We start from the raw sequence: 14,900 nt of genomic DNA, 5'->3' as shown, positions 1-14,900 counted from the left end.
GTGAAAAAACCACATCGAAATTCCAATCTGGACCGAAGATACCTTGATATTTCGGATTTACTCTGTGAAATTTTCCGTTTTCGAAAATCGTGATTTCCCAAAAAAGCCCCCGAATTTTTTGCTCAAAATTTCAGGTTACACACTATGAAACACCCCTAACAACATATGTAAAATTCAGGATGGAGAAATAAAGTCGGTAAAATTGACAATTACCCTTAAAAGTCTCCCGAAAACACACTATGATCCTCTTGAAAATAATTAAGGACTACTTCTTGTGACTGAGTGTTATTTGGCGTTAAATTTCCAACTTTTTTTAATTGTTTTGAATATTTTTTATTAATTTAAATTTTTTCTACAGAACAGAAAATTAGTGAAAAATTAAAAAAATACAAAATGTATGTTTTTAATGCTGGATTATTGATAATCAATTCCAATTCCATCTAACTTGCAATGATTGCAATTTAATTTTGAATAAACTTCGATCAGCCTAGAAAAATTATAATTTTAACTAATGCTTTAAGTTTTGTATTATTTGAAGAATAAAATAGAAAATTAAAATGCCAGAAAATTAATACGTTAATAATGTACAAATTATGCGATGCTCAAGCTCAATTAAATAAAATTTATAATTTTCTTCATATTGCGAAAAAATTCTTATAGCAGCGCGGCAGTGCTTTAAAGTTCGTCACTACTTGCGGTGGCAAAAAGAAGAACTACTTTGGCATAAAATAGAATAAGAACATACGAAGTCAGCTGATATTTGTTTACAGACAAGACGCGTTCGCGTTGTCGCGTTCTTCTTAACCAGCAGCTTTCACACTCACGGTTTCACACCGTCATCTTGTGACTTTTATGGAGAAATGGAAATTTGAGATATCCCCAGTCGAGAGATGAACCACACGAGATTGCTAGTCACGGTGGCCGCCGGTTCGGCCGCTGTCCTTGCCAACTTTTACAGTGAGCCCACCAAAGGGAACGATTTCCGGCCTGTCTTTGCCGATTGCGCCTCGCCGTACGAAAAAACGCCGTCAAAAAATGCCAGTCGAAAATTGGAGTTGGCCAAGGAAAAGGCCAGGGATGCTCTTTTGAAGATTAAATGCGAGGTCGGCGCTCCTGGGGTTGTCATTGGAGTCAGCGTCGACGGGAAAGTCGTTTGGAAAGAAGGTATGTTTGGAAAAAGATGATTCAAAATTAACTCTGAAAATCTGTTGCGTCAATGGTTAGGTATGTATTTTAATTTTTTTTTTCTGATGTGAAATTGTAAATGTTACGTGTAAAACCCTTAATTAATGCTCTTTTGTACGTAGGAATTGGATTGGCGAATGTTGAGACGCGAACATTGTGCCACGAAGAAACCGTGATGAGAATCGCCAGCATTAGCAAAAGCATGACAATGGCCATGGTGGCGAAACTGTGGCAGGACGGTAAACTGGATATCGACAAACCGGTCCAAGAGTACGTGCCTAGTTTCCCAAAAAAATCCTTCAACGGCGAAAAGGTGCTTAATTCTTGATTTAAAAAGATCAGAATTAAAAAATGATTTCCCAAGGTGGACATTACAACAAGAATGATACTTAGTCACATTGGAGGCATCAGGCATTACGTGAAAAAAGGGGAACAGTCGGAAAATGAGCTGTCCGAGCCGGAGTCCAAGAAGGAAAAGAGCACCAGAGAGAAGGAGGTGTACAACAAGGAGAGGTTTGAGTCTGTTGAGAAGGCTCTAAAACTGTTCGATGGGGACGAACTTCTTTCCAAGCCCGGAACTGAATACCTTTACACGACTCACGGTTGGACTCTGGTTAGTGCGGTGGTGGAAGGCGCCAGCAAGGAAGAGTTCACGAAACACGCCAAGAAGTTCTTCAGCCAATTAGGCTTGCACAAAACCAGGCTGGACGAGCCAGAACCAATTATTTACAACAGGGCAAAGTAGGTTCAAAGTGGATGTAGAACTATTCATCAATTAATCTCACTTGGCAGCTATTACCTGACCAAGAAAAACGGCCGCCTTGCAAATGTCCCTTACTCAGACAACTCGTACAAGTGGGCTGGAGGTGGTTTCGTCTCAACAGTAGGGGACCTGCTCAAATTCGGCAACGCAATGCTCTATTCCTATCAGTGGCAGCCAAGCATGACTGAAACGTCCGCTACAGATCAAAAAATTAGCGTTCCTGGTCTGCCGCCAGGCTTTCTCAACCCTGAAACGGTCCGTGAAATGTGGACCGTCGTGCCAGTGACCAAGCAAAAGAACAAGAGCCAAAGGTGAAACCACCAACAACAATTTTAATTTAACCATGGATTGAATTTAATTGTGCTTGCTTACTTACTCTTGTTAGGTACCGAGAAAATGGTTACGGACTGGGCTGGCAGGTGGTGCCTTTTGTGGCCGAGTATGGGACAACTGGAGGCGGCGACGTGCAGCCCTTCTCTGCCTTCCACACTGGTGCCGCTGTTGGGGCCAGTAGCGTTTTGCTGATCAAGCCCGTGGACAGGGATATCAAAGACTGCTCCAGAAGTACCCCGCCCAGAGGAATCTGCGTGGCCATCTTGATGAACATGCAGAATGTCGGCCTGGCCGGGGTTGCTGACGATATCGCTCGAATAATCGAAGAGCATTATTTGTGATTGTGTCTCATCTTCGTTTTTGTCCAGCAAGATGGGTGGATTGTGTGAATTAATAAGGAAAAATATTTTGTCTGGAGTGTATTTATCATTGTGGGCCAAAAATAAAAATATTAAATGAGGTTCGTTTATGAATTATGCTATAATTAGAGACAAATTTAAAGATCGAAAATTAATTAAAGAGTTTGAATGTATTATAGAGAAAAATCTCTTTTGCTCATTTTCTTGTTGGCATTGTTATTTGAAATTTAAATTTGAATAAATAGCTGCCATTGAAATTATCTCACGCTTCTATTTTTTTAACGTTTTAGGCCATTAAATTATGTATATCAAAATAAAGAAAGAGGAGCCAAACCAAAAATTACTTTTCCCCTCGCGGTAACTTTGATTCATGGTATGTGGTGGCGCAAGCGCTGATTAAGCAATTCATTCTTTGCTGTAGGGTTGGGACTTTGTGAAAAAAACAATATCGATTATCGATATTTGATATGATATTTGAAATATCAATATCACTGATATATCAGCGAAAAAATATCAGAATTTGATATATCAACGATGATATTTCCAGATCAAAAAATGGCTGCCGGACGAACCGAAACCGGTTATGGCTATTTTTAAGGCTTAAAAAACGATTTTTTAAGCATTTCTCACCGATTTTTTCATAAATATCGGTTAAATAAGAAAACATTTGAAAAATGGCGGTTTTCCGCAGTCATATGGAATGAGTATTCAAATAATTTAAATATTGCGCGCCTTTAAAACTGATGTTTGATAAGGGGTGTGTCGGCTCCCACCATATGGCGGCAAAATTTGCATCTGGCTGCTTTCCCTTCCCCCCTTCCCGCAACATGGGTGTCTTATTAATTAATTAATAGCTATCATTAGGTAATTAATAAAATATTATAATTTAATTGTGCCAATTTAAAATTAATTTTTAAGTTTGATGTTTACAATATCAGCTGATAATGTGAGAGCGTCAATTTATCTTCAAATTAAAATATTGGGGTGTTTTTCTCCACATCATATGTGCTCTTCAACCTTCATCTGGTATTAAATAATTGAGTTTAATAGATACACATAAGAGAAATCAGAATGAAATTACCTTAAACCGTAGCAGCTGTTTTGTATTAAGTATTTCAATTTGTAATTTATTGGGGGCTATGCCAACAGCAGAGCAATGTTTGCAATATTATTCGCGTTATTTGTACACATTTTGATTGGATTAGTTACAATATAAGTTCTTAATTATTCACCATTCAAATCAACATTTATTGTTTACAAACAATTTATTACATATCATTTTAATTCAGCAAGTAAATGTGGTACTGCCAGCTGACAGAGGTCATCTGTGACCGATCAGCTGGCGTGTGTGGACTTTATTGTTGTCAGGGTTTAACCTGACCTACCTGACGTTGCTGACCATTGTTTACAAACAATTTAATTTAATTTTCATTCAACACAAAAGCTACTATAAGCTGACCACAGCTGATAGATCATCTGTGATCGATCAGCTGAGACATTTTTCGCGCCTTTGTGCATTGCGAAAACTTCAATATCGGTTACGCCCATGTTTGGGGACGGAAAGTACAGTTTGATCCTAAACTTTTATGCGAAAACCGGCATGAAAAATGCCATCTGTCGGTCAAAAATGTCAACTGATATCAACCTTGATATCCGACTTAGATATCAATATCAGCCTGATATGATATATCAAATATCAGGCTTGATATTTGATATGATATTTGAAATATCGATATTTTTTGATATATCAACTTTGATATTCCCAACCCTACTTTGCTGGATTCAGCGGCCTCTTTCTTCGCAAAAGTCAAGCTCGCTAGTAAACATGGCAGGCATATGGACCGATAAGAAATTTTTACTCTTCCTCTCTGGAGCTGTTTTGCAGGCGTCTGCTTTTGTCGCATTTTATCTGAAGAAGCGGCAAAACGGCGCCAATATCGATGAAGGCTTTGAAGACGTTTCACGGGTGCGTGTGCATATATTTTGAGAGAAAACATGCCAAACAATTCACGGTATCTCTTGTGCTTGTAAATTATCGCGAGTAATATAATATTCCTCCCATCTCGGCAGTCAGTTTTATCAATTGAATGTTATCATAGTCATCAACTTTCACCAAATAATTAATAGGTATTCGGTAATTTCAGATCGAAGATGAAGGGCCAGAGTCTGAAAAGAAAATTTTAGTCCTGGGCCTCGAGAGCTGCGGCAAAAGTTCCATTCTGGCCCAGTTCACAGCTCCGCAAAGCACAAAGTCTGCAATCGCCAATGTGACACCAACAGAAGGTTTCAACGCCGTCAATCTCATCAACAACGGAGTCAGTTTAAAAATTTACGAGCGTAAGACAATCAAGCTTTGGCTACTTTGCACCTCCACTAATTGTAAAATGAATGTTTTTGTTCAGTTGGTGGTGGAGCAAAAGTGCGGCAGTACTGGGATAACTACCTCCAAGACACGGACGTGCTGATTTTTGTTGTCGATTCCACACAACCGACGGCCAAGGCGGCGATCGAATTGAAAAGACTTCTTGGAGATGAGAGACTGAGCCACGCACCAGTCCTAATTTTTGCAAATAAACAGGTATATAGAATGATTATTCATTATATATTTCAGATTCCAGTTTTACACGCAACGGAATTTATAAAATATTAGCCTGGTAGGCTGATAGAATGATTTTGCAGATTCTTGTAGGAGAATGAGATATGTATTTTTTCAAGATTATATGACCAGTAATGGAATAAATCTAAAAAATTAATGGAGAATGAGAGACTAACAATAATCAATTCTGGACAAATTTGTCTCTTTTACGCCGCATTATATTTTTTAATTGTTATTTTCTATACCTGGCCCTAACATCTTGGTTAAGTATTTCATTTTTTAGGTTTCATTTACTGTATAATTAATATTTAAAGAAATAAGTCATAATATTTATGAGATTTGATTTACTTAAGCTTGTGGAGTGAAAGGAGCATAAAATGATAAATAGAAAATTGTTTTCACGCCGTTGAATTAGATTTTTCGTTAATTTTGGCTGATTCCTGTAAATTCTTAAGCTTGTAACTAAATATTAATTATATTAGTAAAAATTATTTCTCAGAATGTGTTTCGAAAGATGGTATTTAACTTTTGTTTTGTTACATTTTTTTATCAATGATCGAAGACAGCAATCAACAAAAGTCTAATGTTTCGCAGATCAAATATTATTAACTAAATTTAAATAGACTGAATGGCTCTACGCTGCGCGGAAAAATTACCAACAAAATTTCTACAAGGAAAATTAAATACCTTGTACAGCGGCTGTTTCAGCCCTGTAACAGTACTTAACATCCCAAAAAAAAATCCACAGCCTCGATATTAGCTGCAGATAATTCTGAATCAGCGATCGTCAAAATTTTCTGGCTTCAATCATTGCCGAGTAAAATCTAAAAGAGGATACAATGTCAAGTAGCGTTGACACTTTGCCAGTCACTCGCCCTCCCTTCACAAAAAATCAAAATTTAATATTAACCTGCGTGTATTTCTTTCTTTTTCTTAAAATGATTATAAAATATTAATGACCTTGTAATTCTTGCCAAAAACATTGTTTCAAATTAGAGGTCTCAGCCGCGAGATTTAAGGCGGCGGCTGGCGGGACCGGCTAAGCCGAATTTTTTGCTTGGCGGCAGCTGGCCATTTTTACCGGCGGCTGGCGCAACTGACAATTTTTGAAACCTAAAATTTGATAGCTCCTGAAGGCCGGAAGACATTTTTTCTAATGCAATTTTAAATACCCTTTGTCACTGGCGGCTGGCGCAGCGCGCTATTGAAAATCTATTGGTCAAAACATTGCACAAAAATTCCAACAGGAAATATTGAAGAAATTTATTTCTCAAATGAAAGTTTTTCATGAAAAACAAAGAACTAAAAATGCTAAAATGAATTTTGGTTTTAGGACAAGGCAGACGCTCTGACCCCCGAGCAGGTGGAGGTGGCGTTGGACTTGCAGAGTATACCTCCGAGCAAGCACCAAGTCAGAGTTTTCGGGACGCAGTGCTGCCCCGAAGCTACCTCAGTGCACCCATCAATCGCGCACGCCAAGTCTGAAGTTTTCCGTCTTGCCACACGCTAACGAACGAATCTGTCGGGAAACGGAGCATCTCTCTTTATATCGCGTCTACTTGTTTCCGTGATGCATTTCCATTTTGATCAAAATAGATGTTACTCTAAGTGTAAAGTTCTGTAATTTTAATATCATTTTAATTTTGAAATGACTTTAGTTTAAGACTTTTGTACTATACGCAATCATTTCTCTCTGTGACGATTTCAAGGCTTGAATTTCTTTAAGAAGTTATGAAAATCTGCAATATGCCGTTCAAAGCTTAAATAAAGTGAACTGTTGATAAAACGTTATGTAAACGCTCCCTGGAGCTTGTTTTTAAATCTGAATAAAGAAGCAAAGTAATGACAAAATTCCGTTTTGGCCATAATTTCTATATCAGTTCATTGAATTAACTGGCGACAAAACAACACACGCTGACTTGGAAGCATGCATTATTAAATTTAAATTAGGTGAGAAAATTAAGAAATCAAAATAATGATAAAAAATCTGAGTTAATTGTTCGTATATTTAAGGTAAACATATATAAAATTAATCAGAATCCTCCATTGCCTCTTTAACGACAGTCCTTTCAGGCGCCTCCATGTCCCTCGACTTCCAATACTCGTCCCACTGTTCTTTGCACTCCATGAATTTCTTGATTTGCGCCCTCAGCTGCTTCCACGTGTTCTGGTCATAATTCATTTTGTCTCGTGTCATCGCCTAAAATAAAGGTGGTTTTAATTTACACACAGGTCTAAAAGCTGATGAGCTCAGTTCGTACCTTGTAGTCGTTGCCATACTTCTCAATGTAGTAGGCACATTTGTCGACCTGCATTGTGGACAGCCTCAGGGTCTTCCTCTTCCTCTCCTTGGACTCTCTTTCCAACCGCTCAGCGATTGCCAATTTCGGAAATGGATCTTCAACTGGAGCTGATTTCTTCTTTTTGGGCACCTTTTCTTCCAAGTTGAACTGTCTAGCTTCTGCGAGCTTTTTCTGGGAAAAGAAATTAAAATTGGTTACTTTAATTGGTAGATCGAACACTCATAATTATGATATTCATTTTTTAGTAGGCAAAAATACAAACTAAAATAGCAAAAGTCCTATTAATTGAAAGATAAGGTACTACCTTAGAATTGGGGAGTCCTAAGGCCACATTAGGATCACTGGACAGGCCCATTTGGCGCAAGTTGACGTTGACAGACCTGGTGCTGTCCCATGCCTCTTTGATAGCCTCGCTGTTAACGTAATGTAAGTTAAGTTTTGCATGTTTAGGAAAGAAAAAGTACATAAACAGTTGATGATTTACCAGGGAATGTTGGGCAGCCTCTTCTTCTTTCTGTTAAGCTTTTTCCTGTTGACGGTATGTCTGAACTTCTTTCTCCTAGCTACTTTCCTAACTTTTGGCATTTTGAAAACTTAAATCTTAAGTCTTTAGACCGTTAAAATAAGTAAAAAGTCTTCAAATATTTAAATTCCACGTGCGATTTAGTGTATTGTATGCCCACAGACACAGATCGCGGCTTGCTTCCTTCTCCTTGCTGAAGCGTGCTCAGCCCCTGCTCACTCATATGGCGCGAAAATGAGCCAGCTAAGAAGTTCTGCAGCCACACACAGGTGGCAGGTCGATAGCTTTTTAAGCCAATCAGAGGCCGTCTCGGAGTTAGTTGCCTGTTACGCCCACGAAAAACTCCGCACATACGCCCCTCTACGCCTCCCTCTTCCCGTGGGCGTAACCGGCAACAAACTCCGAGACGGCCTCTGATTGGCTTAAAAAGCTATCGACCTGCCACCTGTGTGTGGCTGCAGAACTTCTTAGCTGGCGCATTTTCGCGCCATATGAGTGAGCAGGGGCTGAGCGTGCTGGCCGTGCTTGTTTTGTTTTCTTTTATGGATGATCGATGATTCGTATGTGTTTCTCTCACCCCGAAACACAGAGTGCAGCACAATCGCAAAGCCCGCGAATCTCATTACTCTCGTTCTTGAGCTCTCTTGATATGGAGAAGATACAATTTTCAAATTATTTAAAAAAATCAATGCTTAGCGGACCAGGTATAGGAACTGAAATATTTTTATTTTGTTAGCAGGGCTGTCGCCATCTTGTTTTATGTTTTTATTTTATTTTGGCGATTCCTAAAGATGAGAGGTGGTATTGTGTCTAACAGTGCTTGAATCAAAATTTTTGCTACCTTTCATAATCTGTTTATTGATCCGTAATCCTATTAACCTGTTGTTATTTTTCTATGTTATTCGCTTCATAATAATAAATAATAAATTTCACAAATAATCACTTCTAGACAAAAGCTGTAATTTTTATCCAATATATTTCTGTCTTACATTTTTTAAGATAAACAATTTTGACAATTTTAAATAGATCTTTACACATTTTGTTAAAAATACATTCTAATAACAATAACTTCCTTTAGAGATTTGAAAATCTGCGTTACTGTACACGTTGCAATATTTTCAAGCATTTTTTAACAGTATCTCTACTTGTAATGTAAATATTTTCTTGCTAAATATTTTCAATTTGTAAAATTTGTGTCATGTTTTTGTATGTCAAAAACACCACAGTGAGAATCTTTAAGCAATCACTTTGTTTCACTTCACAGTCATGGCCTAACTGCAATCGAGCAACGCCTATTGGCTGGCACACTATTTAATCAACTTGTTTAAGTCCAGATTTAAGTCTAATTCATGGCATTATTGCACCCTTCACAGGCAGTCCAGGCCTGATCACAATTAAAACACTAAAGGATTTCAATCAACAACATCATGTTGTAAAATGATTAGCACTCATTGTGAAAGAAATGCAACACTAGCTTTTCCTGCGGCAGATCAGATCGGCGAATTTCTCGCAGTCACGCATTAGTTTCCGAGCCTTGAAAACGGGATCACTGGTCAGGTACGTGATGGTAGAGTTGTCCGTACCCGTCGGCACGATCGACCTGATCTTCTTGTTCATGCAGCCCATTTCAACGTAGTAATTCTGAATCAGCTTGTAGATATATCTAGCGTACTGCGCGTCCAGGCTGCCGGAAACATCTAACAGACTGTTTGGCTTCACAGTCGCAGCGTAATCTGCACTCAGAATCGGAACAACATAATCCACCTGGAAGCAATAATGAACATTTCGTTTTGGTGGATTGCCATAATTTTAACGAGTCAAGTCGAATGAATTGAAAAATTGGCTATTAATCAACACATATTTCAGAAAAAATAAAATAAAATAACAGATTAACGGTGGGTTTTCTGCGACATTGCGCAATTTGTTCCTTAATACATGGATTTGATAATTAGATCGTAAATATTTAATGTTGGTTGGTCAAAATTTAAATTATATTAAAAAATATTGCCATTGGTTTCACAATATAATTAATTATTTCATAATCTCAGACTAAATTGCCATCCAACATGACCATTTTGTTAATAACACAACATTAAAAATGCGTAAAATCCCAAAATTGGTGTCCATTTTAGGCTTTTTTCTCTCCGCACTTTGGAGCATTGCAAAATTAAATGAGCCCTGGCTTTTCTAATAGCTTCAAATATAAAAATAAAAACATTTTAAAGACCAGAAGCGAGAAATTGATTGTCGGTAGGAATAAGCAAAATAAAATTTCGTAATAGACAATTTTGGTCGGGTGGTAATGATGATAATATTCACCTGTTCAAAGACTCCCCTGACAAAGGCGTCCTGGTCCACGTTGACGATGCTCTCATTCTCCTCCAGAATGACGACGCCAACATGCTGTCCCTGGCTGTTGGTGGTGGCGCGCAGAGCCCGCGCGACCTCATAGGCCGCTTCCCGACCGTCCTCGACAAAGGTCAGCAGAACGGTGGTGTCAAAGTTGGCGCTTCTCTGGCCAGCCCCCAACTGTTCACCGCCCTGAGGAAGCGGAGGCGGCGCGGCGTCGTTCCCGTAGCCCTCGTCGGCTGCGGCCACCATCACGCTGTGCTCGCGCACGTCTCTGTCCGCCTCCACCTGTTTGGCGCACGTTGATAACACCTGCTGCTGACTCTTGAACGTCGAGTAGATCAGGCTGAAGTTGAGTTCCTCCTTGCTGCGCAGCAGACACGGCACAGGCAGCACGAAGCGAGGCTTTATCACCACCGAGTTCTCTGCTGATTAAATTCAATGGAAATTTGGTTACTAAAAATATCAATCTTCAAGGTCTGATTTTCAGGTGCTCAATTATGAAATAAGGGAGGTGTTTATCAAGCAAATAAAACATTTGTTTGCTTGATGTTTCTGGTTTAAAAAAAAATAAGCAAATCTATTCAGGAAAGCATACCTTCAGAAAAGCCACTGTCACTGGAGACCATGGTTTGGTCCGTATTTTCTTGAATAACCTTCTCGCACAGATCTGAAATCATAAACACCAATTAACAAAAACCTAAGGTATATTTTTTGTGGGGTTGCAAACCTGATAATGGACCACTGATTTGCTCGAGGATGTCCTCCCTCTTCATGGCCTGCAGTGCCTCGATGATTTTGTCTAGCGAGGCATCACTTTTCTGCATGAACGCGATGAGTGTGATGGTGACCGGGTCTTCGACGCCCTTGAATACGTTCTGGATGGACTGCATGAGGAAATATTTAAATCAAGCCTGCATCAAATTTATCAATTTAGGATTGTTTACCCTGATGGTGTCCCTGTCGTAGCCGAGGAGGTTGGCGAACGCCTGCCAGTCAGCCTTGATGTTGGTCACATTGCTCTCGGTGGCACCCAGCATCAGCATCAGTTTGTACCACACCTCGCACACGCCGTACCTGTTGTCGCAGATGTAGGCAGCGTGGACCTGACGCGCCTTCCGCAACAGCGGCTTCAGCACCACATCCAGGTCGGGTGGTGCCCCAGCCTCGATCAGGCTCCGCTTCACCCCTTCCAAACGTTGCCGCCTGATTATTCCATAATATTTATGAATTTAACAATTTCTTTGGTTTAGGCACATTTTCCTCACCTAAGTTTCTCAGCTGACATGCTGCTGGGCTCGTGAATCACACGCTCAGTTGCTAGCATCATTTAGCATCTCGACATGGCCTAACCTTTGATAGACTATCCAGAGTTTATTTCGCGACGACAGAGCGACGAACGATTTTAAATTGGTTTTCCTCCTTCCCCTGGCAAGATTTCTGTTTTTGTTTTCCTTGTTGACGGGATGGTGCTGACGCACATGCGCGGAACCACGCTGGAAATGAATGTATGCAATCCGCTCTTCGAACTTGCGTCGCAGGTAGCCTACTGTTCGGGTCTTACTCGAAAAAACGCCCGTATTTGGAGGAGTCGACCAACTCTAAAGACTAAAGACTGGCCGAGTTTTTTGACATGTAAAGGCCTATGAAATGATTCAATCAAATCATGAAACAATTGTTATTGACTATGAACGGATTTAAATGGAGTGAATTACTTTGCTCGAATGTTTTTTCGTTACTATATAAACTGATTCAAAGTCATCGAATAATGTGTATTAAGATGACTTAAAGAGGATTAATACTGGAAGAATCCTTGTTGCCAATGTATGAACTCGCCCTTTAGGAATCAGTTGAAGCCAAAATTGAAGTAGCACCGTAATTTTTTTAGGAAAGTTGCTGCCTTTCAACTGACTCCATATTTGAAATCCTGAAAATTTTGAATTTTTACTGTGGCTGCAAGCTCCTATTTTTACTATTGCAAATTGTACAGAATATTTATCGATCATAACTGCTTGATATTGCATCCTCAAATTCGAATAATTTGCAATTTTCGCCCTGTGCCGATCCACTAAGAATCATAACAGTATTATTTAAGCCATTAACCAATTGAAACAAACGATATATAATCTAATTTTTAATTTTGTTAGAGTTTAATGTATGATATACAATCCACATTTATTTATGCAAAAACGTGACAAAAAAGACCCATTTTTTCAAAACGCTGTATATTTTGTTACTGCACAATACACAACGGTTTGATGTTTAAACTAAAATAGACTGACTTGCCATTTCCTTTATCAGAAGTAAATTTAAAAATGAAAACTAATTATAGGAATGAACTTTCAACGTTGTGCCCAAAATCCACTTTGAGGGTTTCGCGCAGGCAAGAGAACGAAGCTGCATATATATAATTATGTTGAATGAATCTGGGCGTTAACGAGGTCGAGTACAAACTACAAAACTAGCCCATGTCGCTCGTTATTCCGTCGCTCAATCTAGATACAAAGTTACGCTCGGTTACGCTCATGAACTACTAAGTAAGCACGGTGCAAACGGTGAACTCGCATAGCATTTCATCACGTTCATATCGAACTATCTTTGAGCATTTTTGGCCTGCATCACCGACACACCCGATATTCTGAATACTAAACATGCATCGCGCGTCAAGAGAAAATTTGGAGAAGTCGGCTCCATCTCACTCTCGCGTTTGTAAACGTGTTATTTACACTCGATTTGGTGCGAGAAAAGTGTCTCTCTTTCCCCTCGTTTCGTCTCGTTCGTTCATGACGCACTGCTCAACACAGTTCATCGAGTGCGAACGGACTTACGAGCAGCGGGTAAAAAAACCGCTCTAGTGTCTACGCAGCGTGAGGATTAAATAAAAGAGTCGCCGCCACCGCGCGTAAAAAAGCAAAAGCACCCACTTCGGCACATTAAAAACTCCGCTCGCGGTTTTCAACGGCGCAGCGTCATATTTCACTTGCTCCCTCGTAATTGATTACGCCAAATAAACAGATGGATGAGCTCGCACTCAAAAATTGTCCTCTAAGGTGTTGAAACCTCCCTGTCAAGTAGAGTTTCATATTCGAGAAGTAACTATTCAATTTAATATTTTTCATATTCGTTGTTCCATAGCAGATTAATTTTGCATCGTTTATTTTTATTTTTTTAGAATCCAATTGAGCAAATAAGAAAAATCCAATATGGTAAAAATTGAAGAAATTAACCCAAAAACTTTAAAGCATGTAACAAATATTAGATAAAATACTCATTGGCACTATAGGCAAACAAACATTTGATCGCTCCTAAAATCGTGTGGTATTTTAAATCTACTTATCTGTAAAAATTAAACTCATAATGACTATCAATTTAATGCTATCGATGACAAATTCGCCCAAAATAAAACTGCTGATTTTTGGCATCTCTTCTGGTTGAGGGTAGGAATGCGAGCGAGTAGGCGAGAGACGATATTTTTTCTTTCACTCGGCGCATTTGATTGATATGGGGCATGGCGCGTAGGCCCGATTGGCGGAAATTAGAGCACTTAGGCTTGGCGGTGAACGCGTTCTGGACGCAGACTAATGAGACGTGCCCGCACCGCTTCCGTCGCCGAAACAAAAATATCCGGACCAAAACTAATTTAATTACCTGCTGATTAAACGAAGTGGACGTAAGCGAGCGCTGCAGAAAAAAATTACGAGCTCGAAATAAACCGCGGGCGCGAGCGAAAAGACAGACAACAATAATTCTGGCTCTTCGAAGAAAGCGCCATTGAGAGCGCGAGTGGTGGTTGGTTGGCTCTTTGTTCTCGGGGCGGATGTCTACTTTGGTGATGTTTGCCTGTCGATCCGCCGAGTGGTGAAAAATCGAGCATTAACTTGCGCTTCGCGGCCCCTGCTGGCCCACGAGACGTTTATTAATGGCCTGCGGAAGCGATTTTCAAAGTGTTTTAGCGGAAACATGCGTTACAAAAAGAAAACGCGTCACTCAAATCCTCGCTTCTTCTGTCGCGCCGCATGCAGATGCAGAGCGTAAAAAAGTAGAGAAGATGGTCTGTTCCTGTTTCCAATCCATATGCATCCAGAACTGGAAAAGATTTTCAAAGATCATAGTGCTTCTCTGTCAACTTAGAGTTGTTAAATCTTACAATAAAAACTAATCAAGATTTAAAAAAAAATCATCAAGATAAATACAAAACGAAAATAATTTTATACTTTAATCAAACGGATTTACTTGCGCTAAATTTAGATTTTGCTGCATTAAATTTGTGCTCAGTGTAGTAATTATTAAATCTAATCCTGCCTAGCCGTCAGCAGTGGAATTAAGCTTGATAGCTACAAGCTCGCATCCGGTCTTCTTAAAACAAATTCACCAGCGATCAGTTATATGGTACTAAAGGAAAAAAACTAAGATTTCTCCCTGACTTGTGTTCAAAGTAAAAATTTTTCCAGATTATAACGTTGGATTTTGTGTCAGAAAATTAACCTAT

At 39.3% G+C, this 14,900-nt stretch overlaps 4 protein-coding genes across 5 annotated transcripts; 2 read left to right on the top strand and 2 right to left on the bottom strand.

Annotated features, from left to right (window-relative positions):
* The first annotated feature begins 766 nt into the window (after nucleotides 1-766).
* LOC135948340 (serine beta-lactamase-like protein LACTB, mitochondrial) lies at nucleotides 767-2,741 on the top strand. Its single transcript, XM_065497563.1, has 5 exons — nucleotides 767-1,164; nucleotides 1,308-1,498; nucleotides 1,550-1,926; nucleotides 1,978-2,259; nucleotides 2,334-2,741. The coding sequence occupies exons 1-5, from the start codon at nucleotides 891-893 to the stop codon at nucleotides 2,620-2,622; spliced, it is 1,413 nt and encodes a 470-aa protein (XP_065353635.1). The 5' UTR covers nucleotides 767-890; the 3' UTR covers nucleotides 2,623-2,741.
* A 1,686-nt stretch (nucleotides 2,742-4,427) lies between these two features.
* On the top strand, nucleotides 4,428-7,087 carry LOC135947963 (uncharacterized). Its single transcript, XM_065496979.1, has 4 exons — nucleotides 4,428-4,606; nucleotides 4,785-4,977; nucleotides 5,043-5,218; nucleotides 6,570-7,087. The coding sequence occupies exons 1-4, from the start codon at nucleotides 4,466-4,468 to the stop codon at nucleotides 6,744-6,746; spliced, it is 687 nt and encodes a 228-aa protein (XP_065353051.1). The 5' UTR covers nucleotides 4,428-4,465; the 3' UTR covers nucleotides 6,747-7,087.
* Nucleotides 7,088-7,222: 135 nt separating this feature from the next.
* Nucleotides 7,223-8,249, bottom strand: LOC135947964 (nucleolar protein 16). Its single transcript, XM_065496980.1, has 4 exons — nucleotides 8,024-8,249; nucleotides 7,844-7,952; nucleotides 7,498-7,710; nucleotides 7,223-7,436 (listed from the first exon to the last, which is right to left on the bottom strand). Exons 1-4 carry the CDS (start codon nucleotides 8,122-8,124, stop codon nucleotides 7,266-7,268), a joined length of 594 nt encoding a protein of 197 aa, XP_065353052.1. The 5' UTR covers nucleotides 8,125-8,249; the 3' UTR covers nucleotides 7,223-7,265.
* A 645-nt stretch (nucleotides 8,250-8,894) lies between these two features.
* On the bottom strand, nucleotides 8,895-11,855 carry LOC135948357 (uncharacterized). Of its 2 annotated transcripts, none has more exons than XM_065497583.1 (6): nucleotides 11,680-11,855; nucleotides 11,359-11,617; nucleotides 11,142-11,298; nucleotides 11,010-11,081; nucleotides 10,382-10,836; nucleotides 8,895-9,826 (listed from the first exon to the last, which is right to left on the bottom strand). In XM_065497583.1, exons 1-6 carry the CDS (start codon nucleotides 11,739-11,741, stop codon nucleotides 9,533-9,535), a joined length of 1,299 nt encoding a protein of 432 aa, XP_065353655.1. In that variant the 5' UTR covers nucleotides 11,742-11,855; the 3' UTR covers nucleotides 8,895-9,532. The 2 variants fall into 2 exon arrangements, with proteins under 2 accessions (XP_065353655.1, XP_065353653.1); XM_065497581.1 differs by having other exon boundaries at nucleotides 10,382-10,839; nucleotides 11,680-11,854.
* Between the last annotated feature and the right edge of the window lie 3,045 nt (nucleotides 11,856-14,900).

The sequence above is a fragment of the Cloeon dipterum genome, chromosome 1 (assembly GCF_949628265.1).
Source record: "Cloeon dipterum chromosome 1, ieCloDipt1.1, whole genome shotgun sequence".
Lineage (NCBI taxonomy): Eukaryota > Metazoa > Arthropoda > Insecta > Ephemeroptera > Baetidae > Cloeon > Cloeon dipterum.
Note: the sequence above shows the minus strand (reverse complement) of the source record. Positions and strands in the feature narration are given on the sequence as shown.

Excerpts from the sequence above, each read along its gene's own strand:
- LOC135948340 (XM_065497563.1), top strand. The coding sequence starts at position 891 with ATGAACCACACGAGATTGCTAGTCACGGTGGCCGCCGGTTCGGCCGCT. Across the intron at positions 1,165-1,307 it reads GAAAGTCGTTTGGAAAGAAG|GAATTGGATTGGCGAATGTT; the intron begins GTATGTTTGGAA and ends TTTTGTACGTAG. Across the intron at positions 1,499-1,549 it reads AATCCTTCAACGGCGAAAAG|GTGGACATTACAACAAGAAT; the intron begins GTGCTTAATTCT and ends TGATTTCCCAAG.
- LOC135947963 (XM_065496979.1), top strand. The coding sequence starts at position 4,466 with ATGGCAGGCATATGGACCGATAAGAAATTTTTACTCTTCCTCTCTGGA. Across the intron at positions 4,607-4,784 it reads GCTTTGAAGACGTTTCACGG|ATCGAAGATGAAGGGCCAGA; the intron begins GTGCGTGTGCAT and ends CGGTAATTTCAG. Across the intron at positions 4,978-5,042 it reads CAGTTTAAAAATTTACGAGC|TTGGTGGTGGAGCAAAAGTG; the intron begins GTAAGACAATCA and ends GTTTTTGTTCAG.
- LOC135947964 (XM_065496980.1), bottom strand. The coding sequence starts at position 8,124 with ATGCCAAAAGTTAGGAAAGTAGCTAGGAGAAAGAAGTTCAGACATACC. Across the intron at positions 7,953-8,023 it reads AGGCTGCCCAACATTCCCTG|CGAGGCTATCAAAGAGGCAT; the intron begins GTAAATCATCAA and ends TTACGTTAACAG. Across the intron at positions 7,711-7,843 it reads TAGGACTCCCCAATTCTAAG|AAAAAGCTCGCAGAAGCTAG; the intron begins GTAGTACCTTAT and ends TTCTTTTCCCAG.
- LOC135948357 (XM_065497581.1), bottom strand. The coding sequence starts at position 11,741 with ATGATGCTAGCAACTGAGCGTGTGATTCACGAGCCCAGCAGCATGTCA. Across the intron at positions 11,618-11,679 it reads ATGTCAGCTGAGAAACTTAG|GCGGCAACGTTTGGAAGGGG; the intron begins GTGAGGAAAATG and ends TGGAATAATCAG. Across the intron at positions 11,082-11,141 it reads AATCAGTGGTCCATTATCAG|ATCTGTGCGAGAAGGTTATT; the intron begins GTTTGCAACCCC and ends TTATGATTTCAG.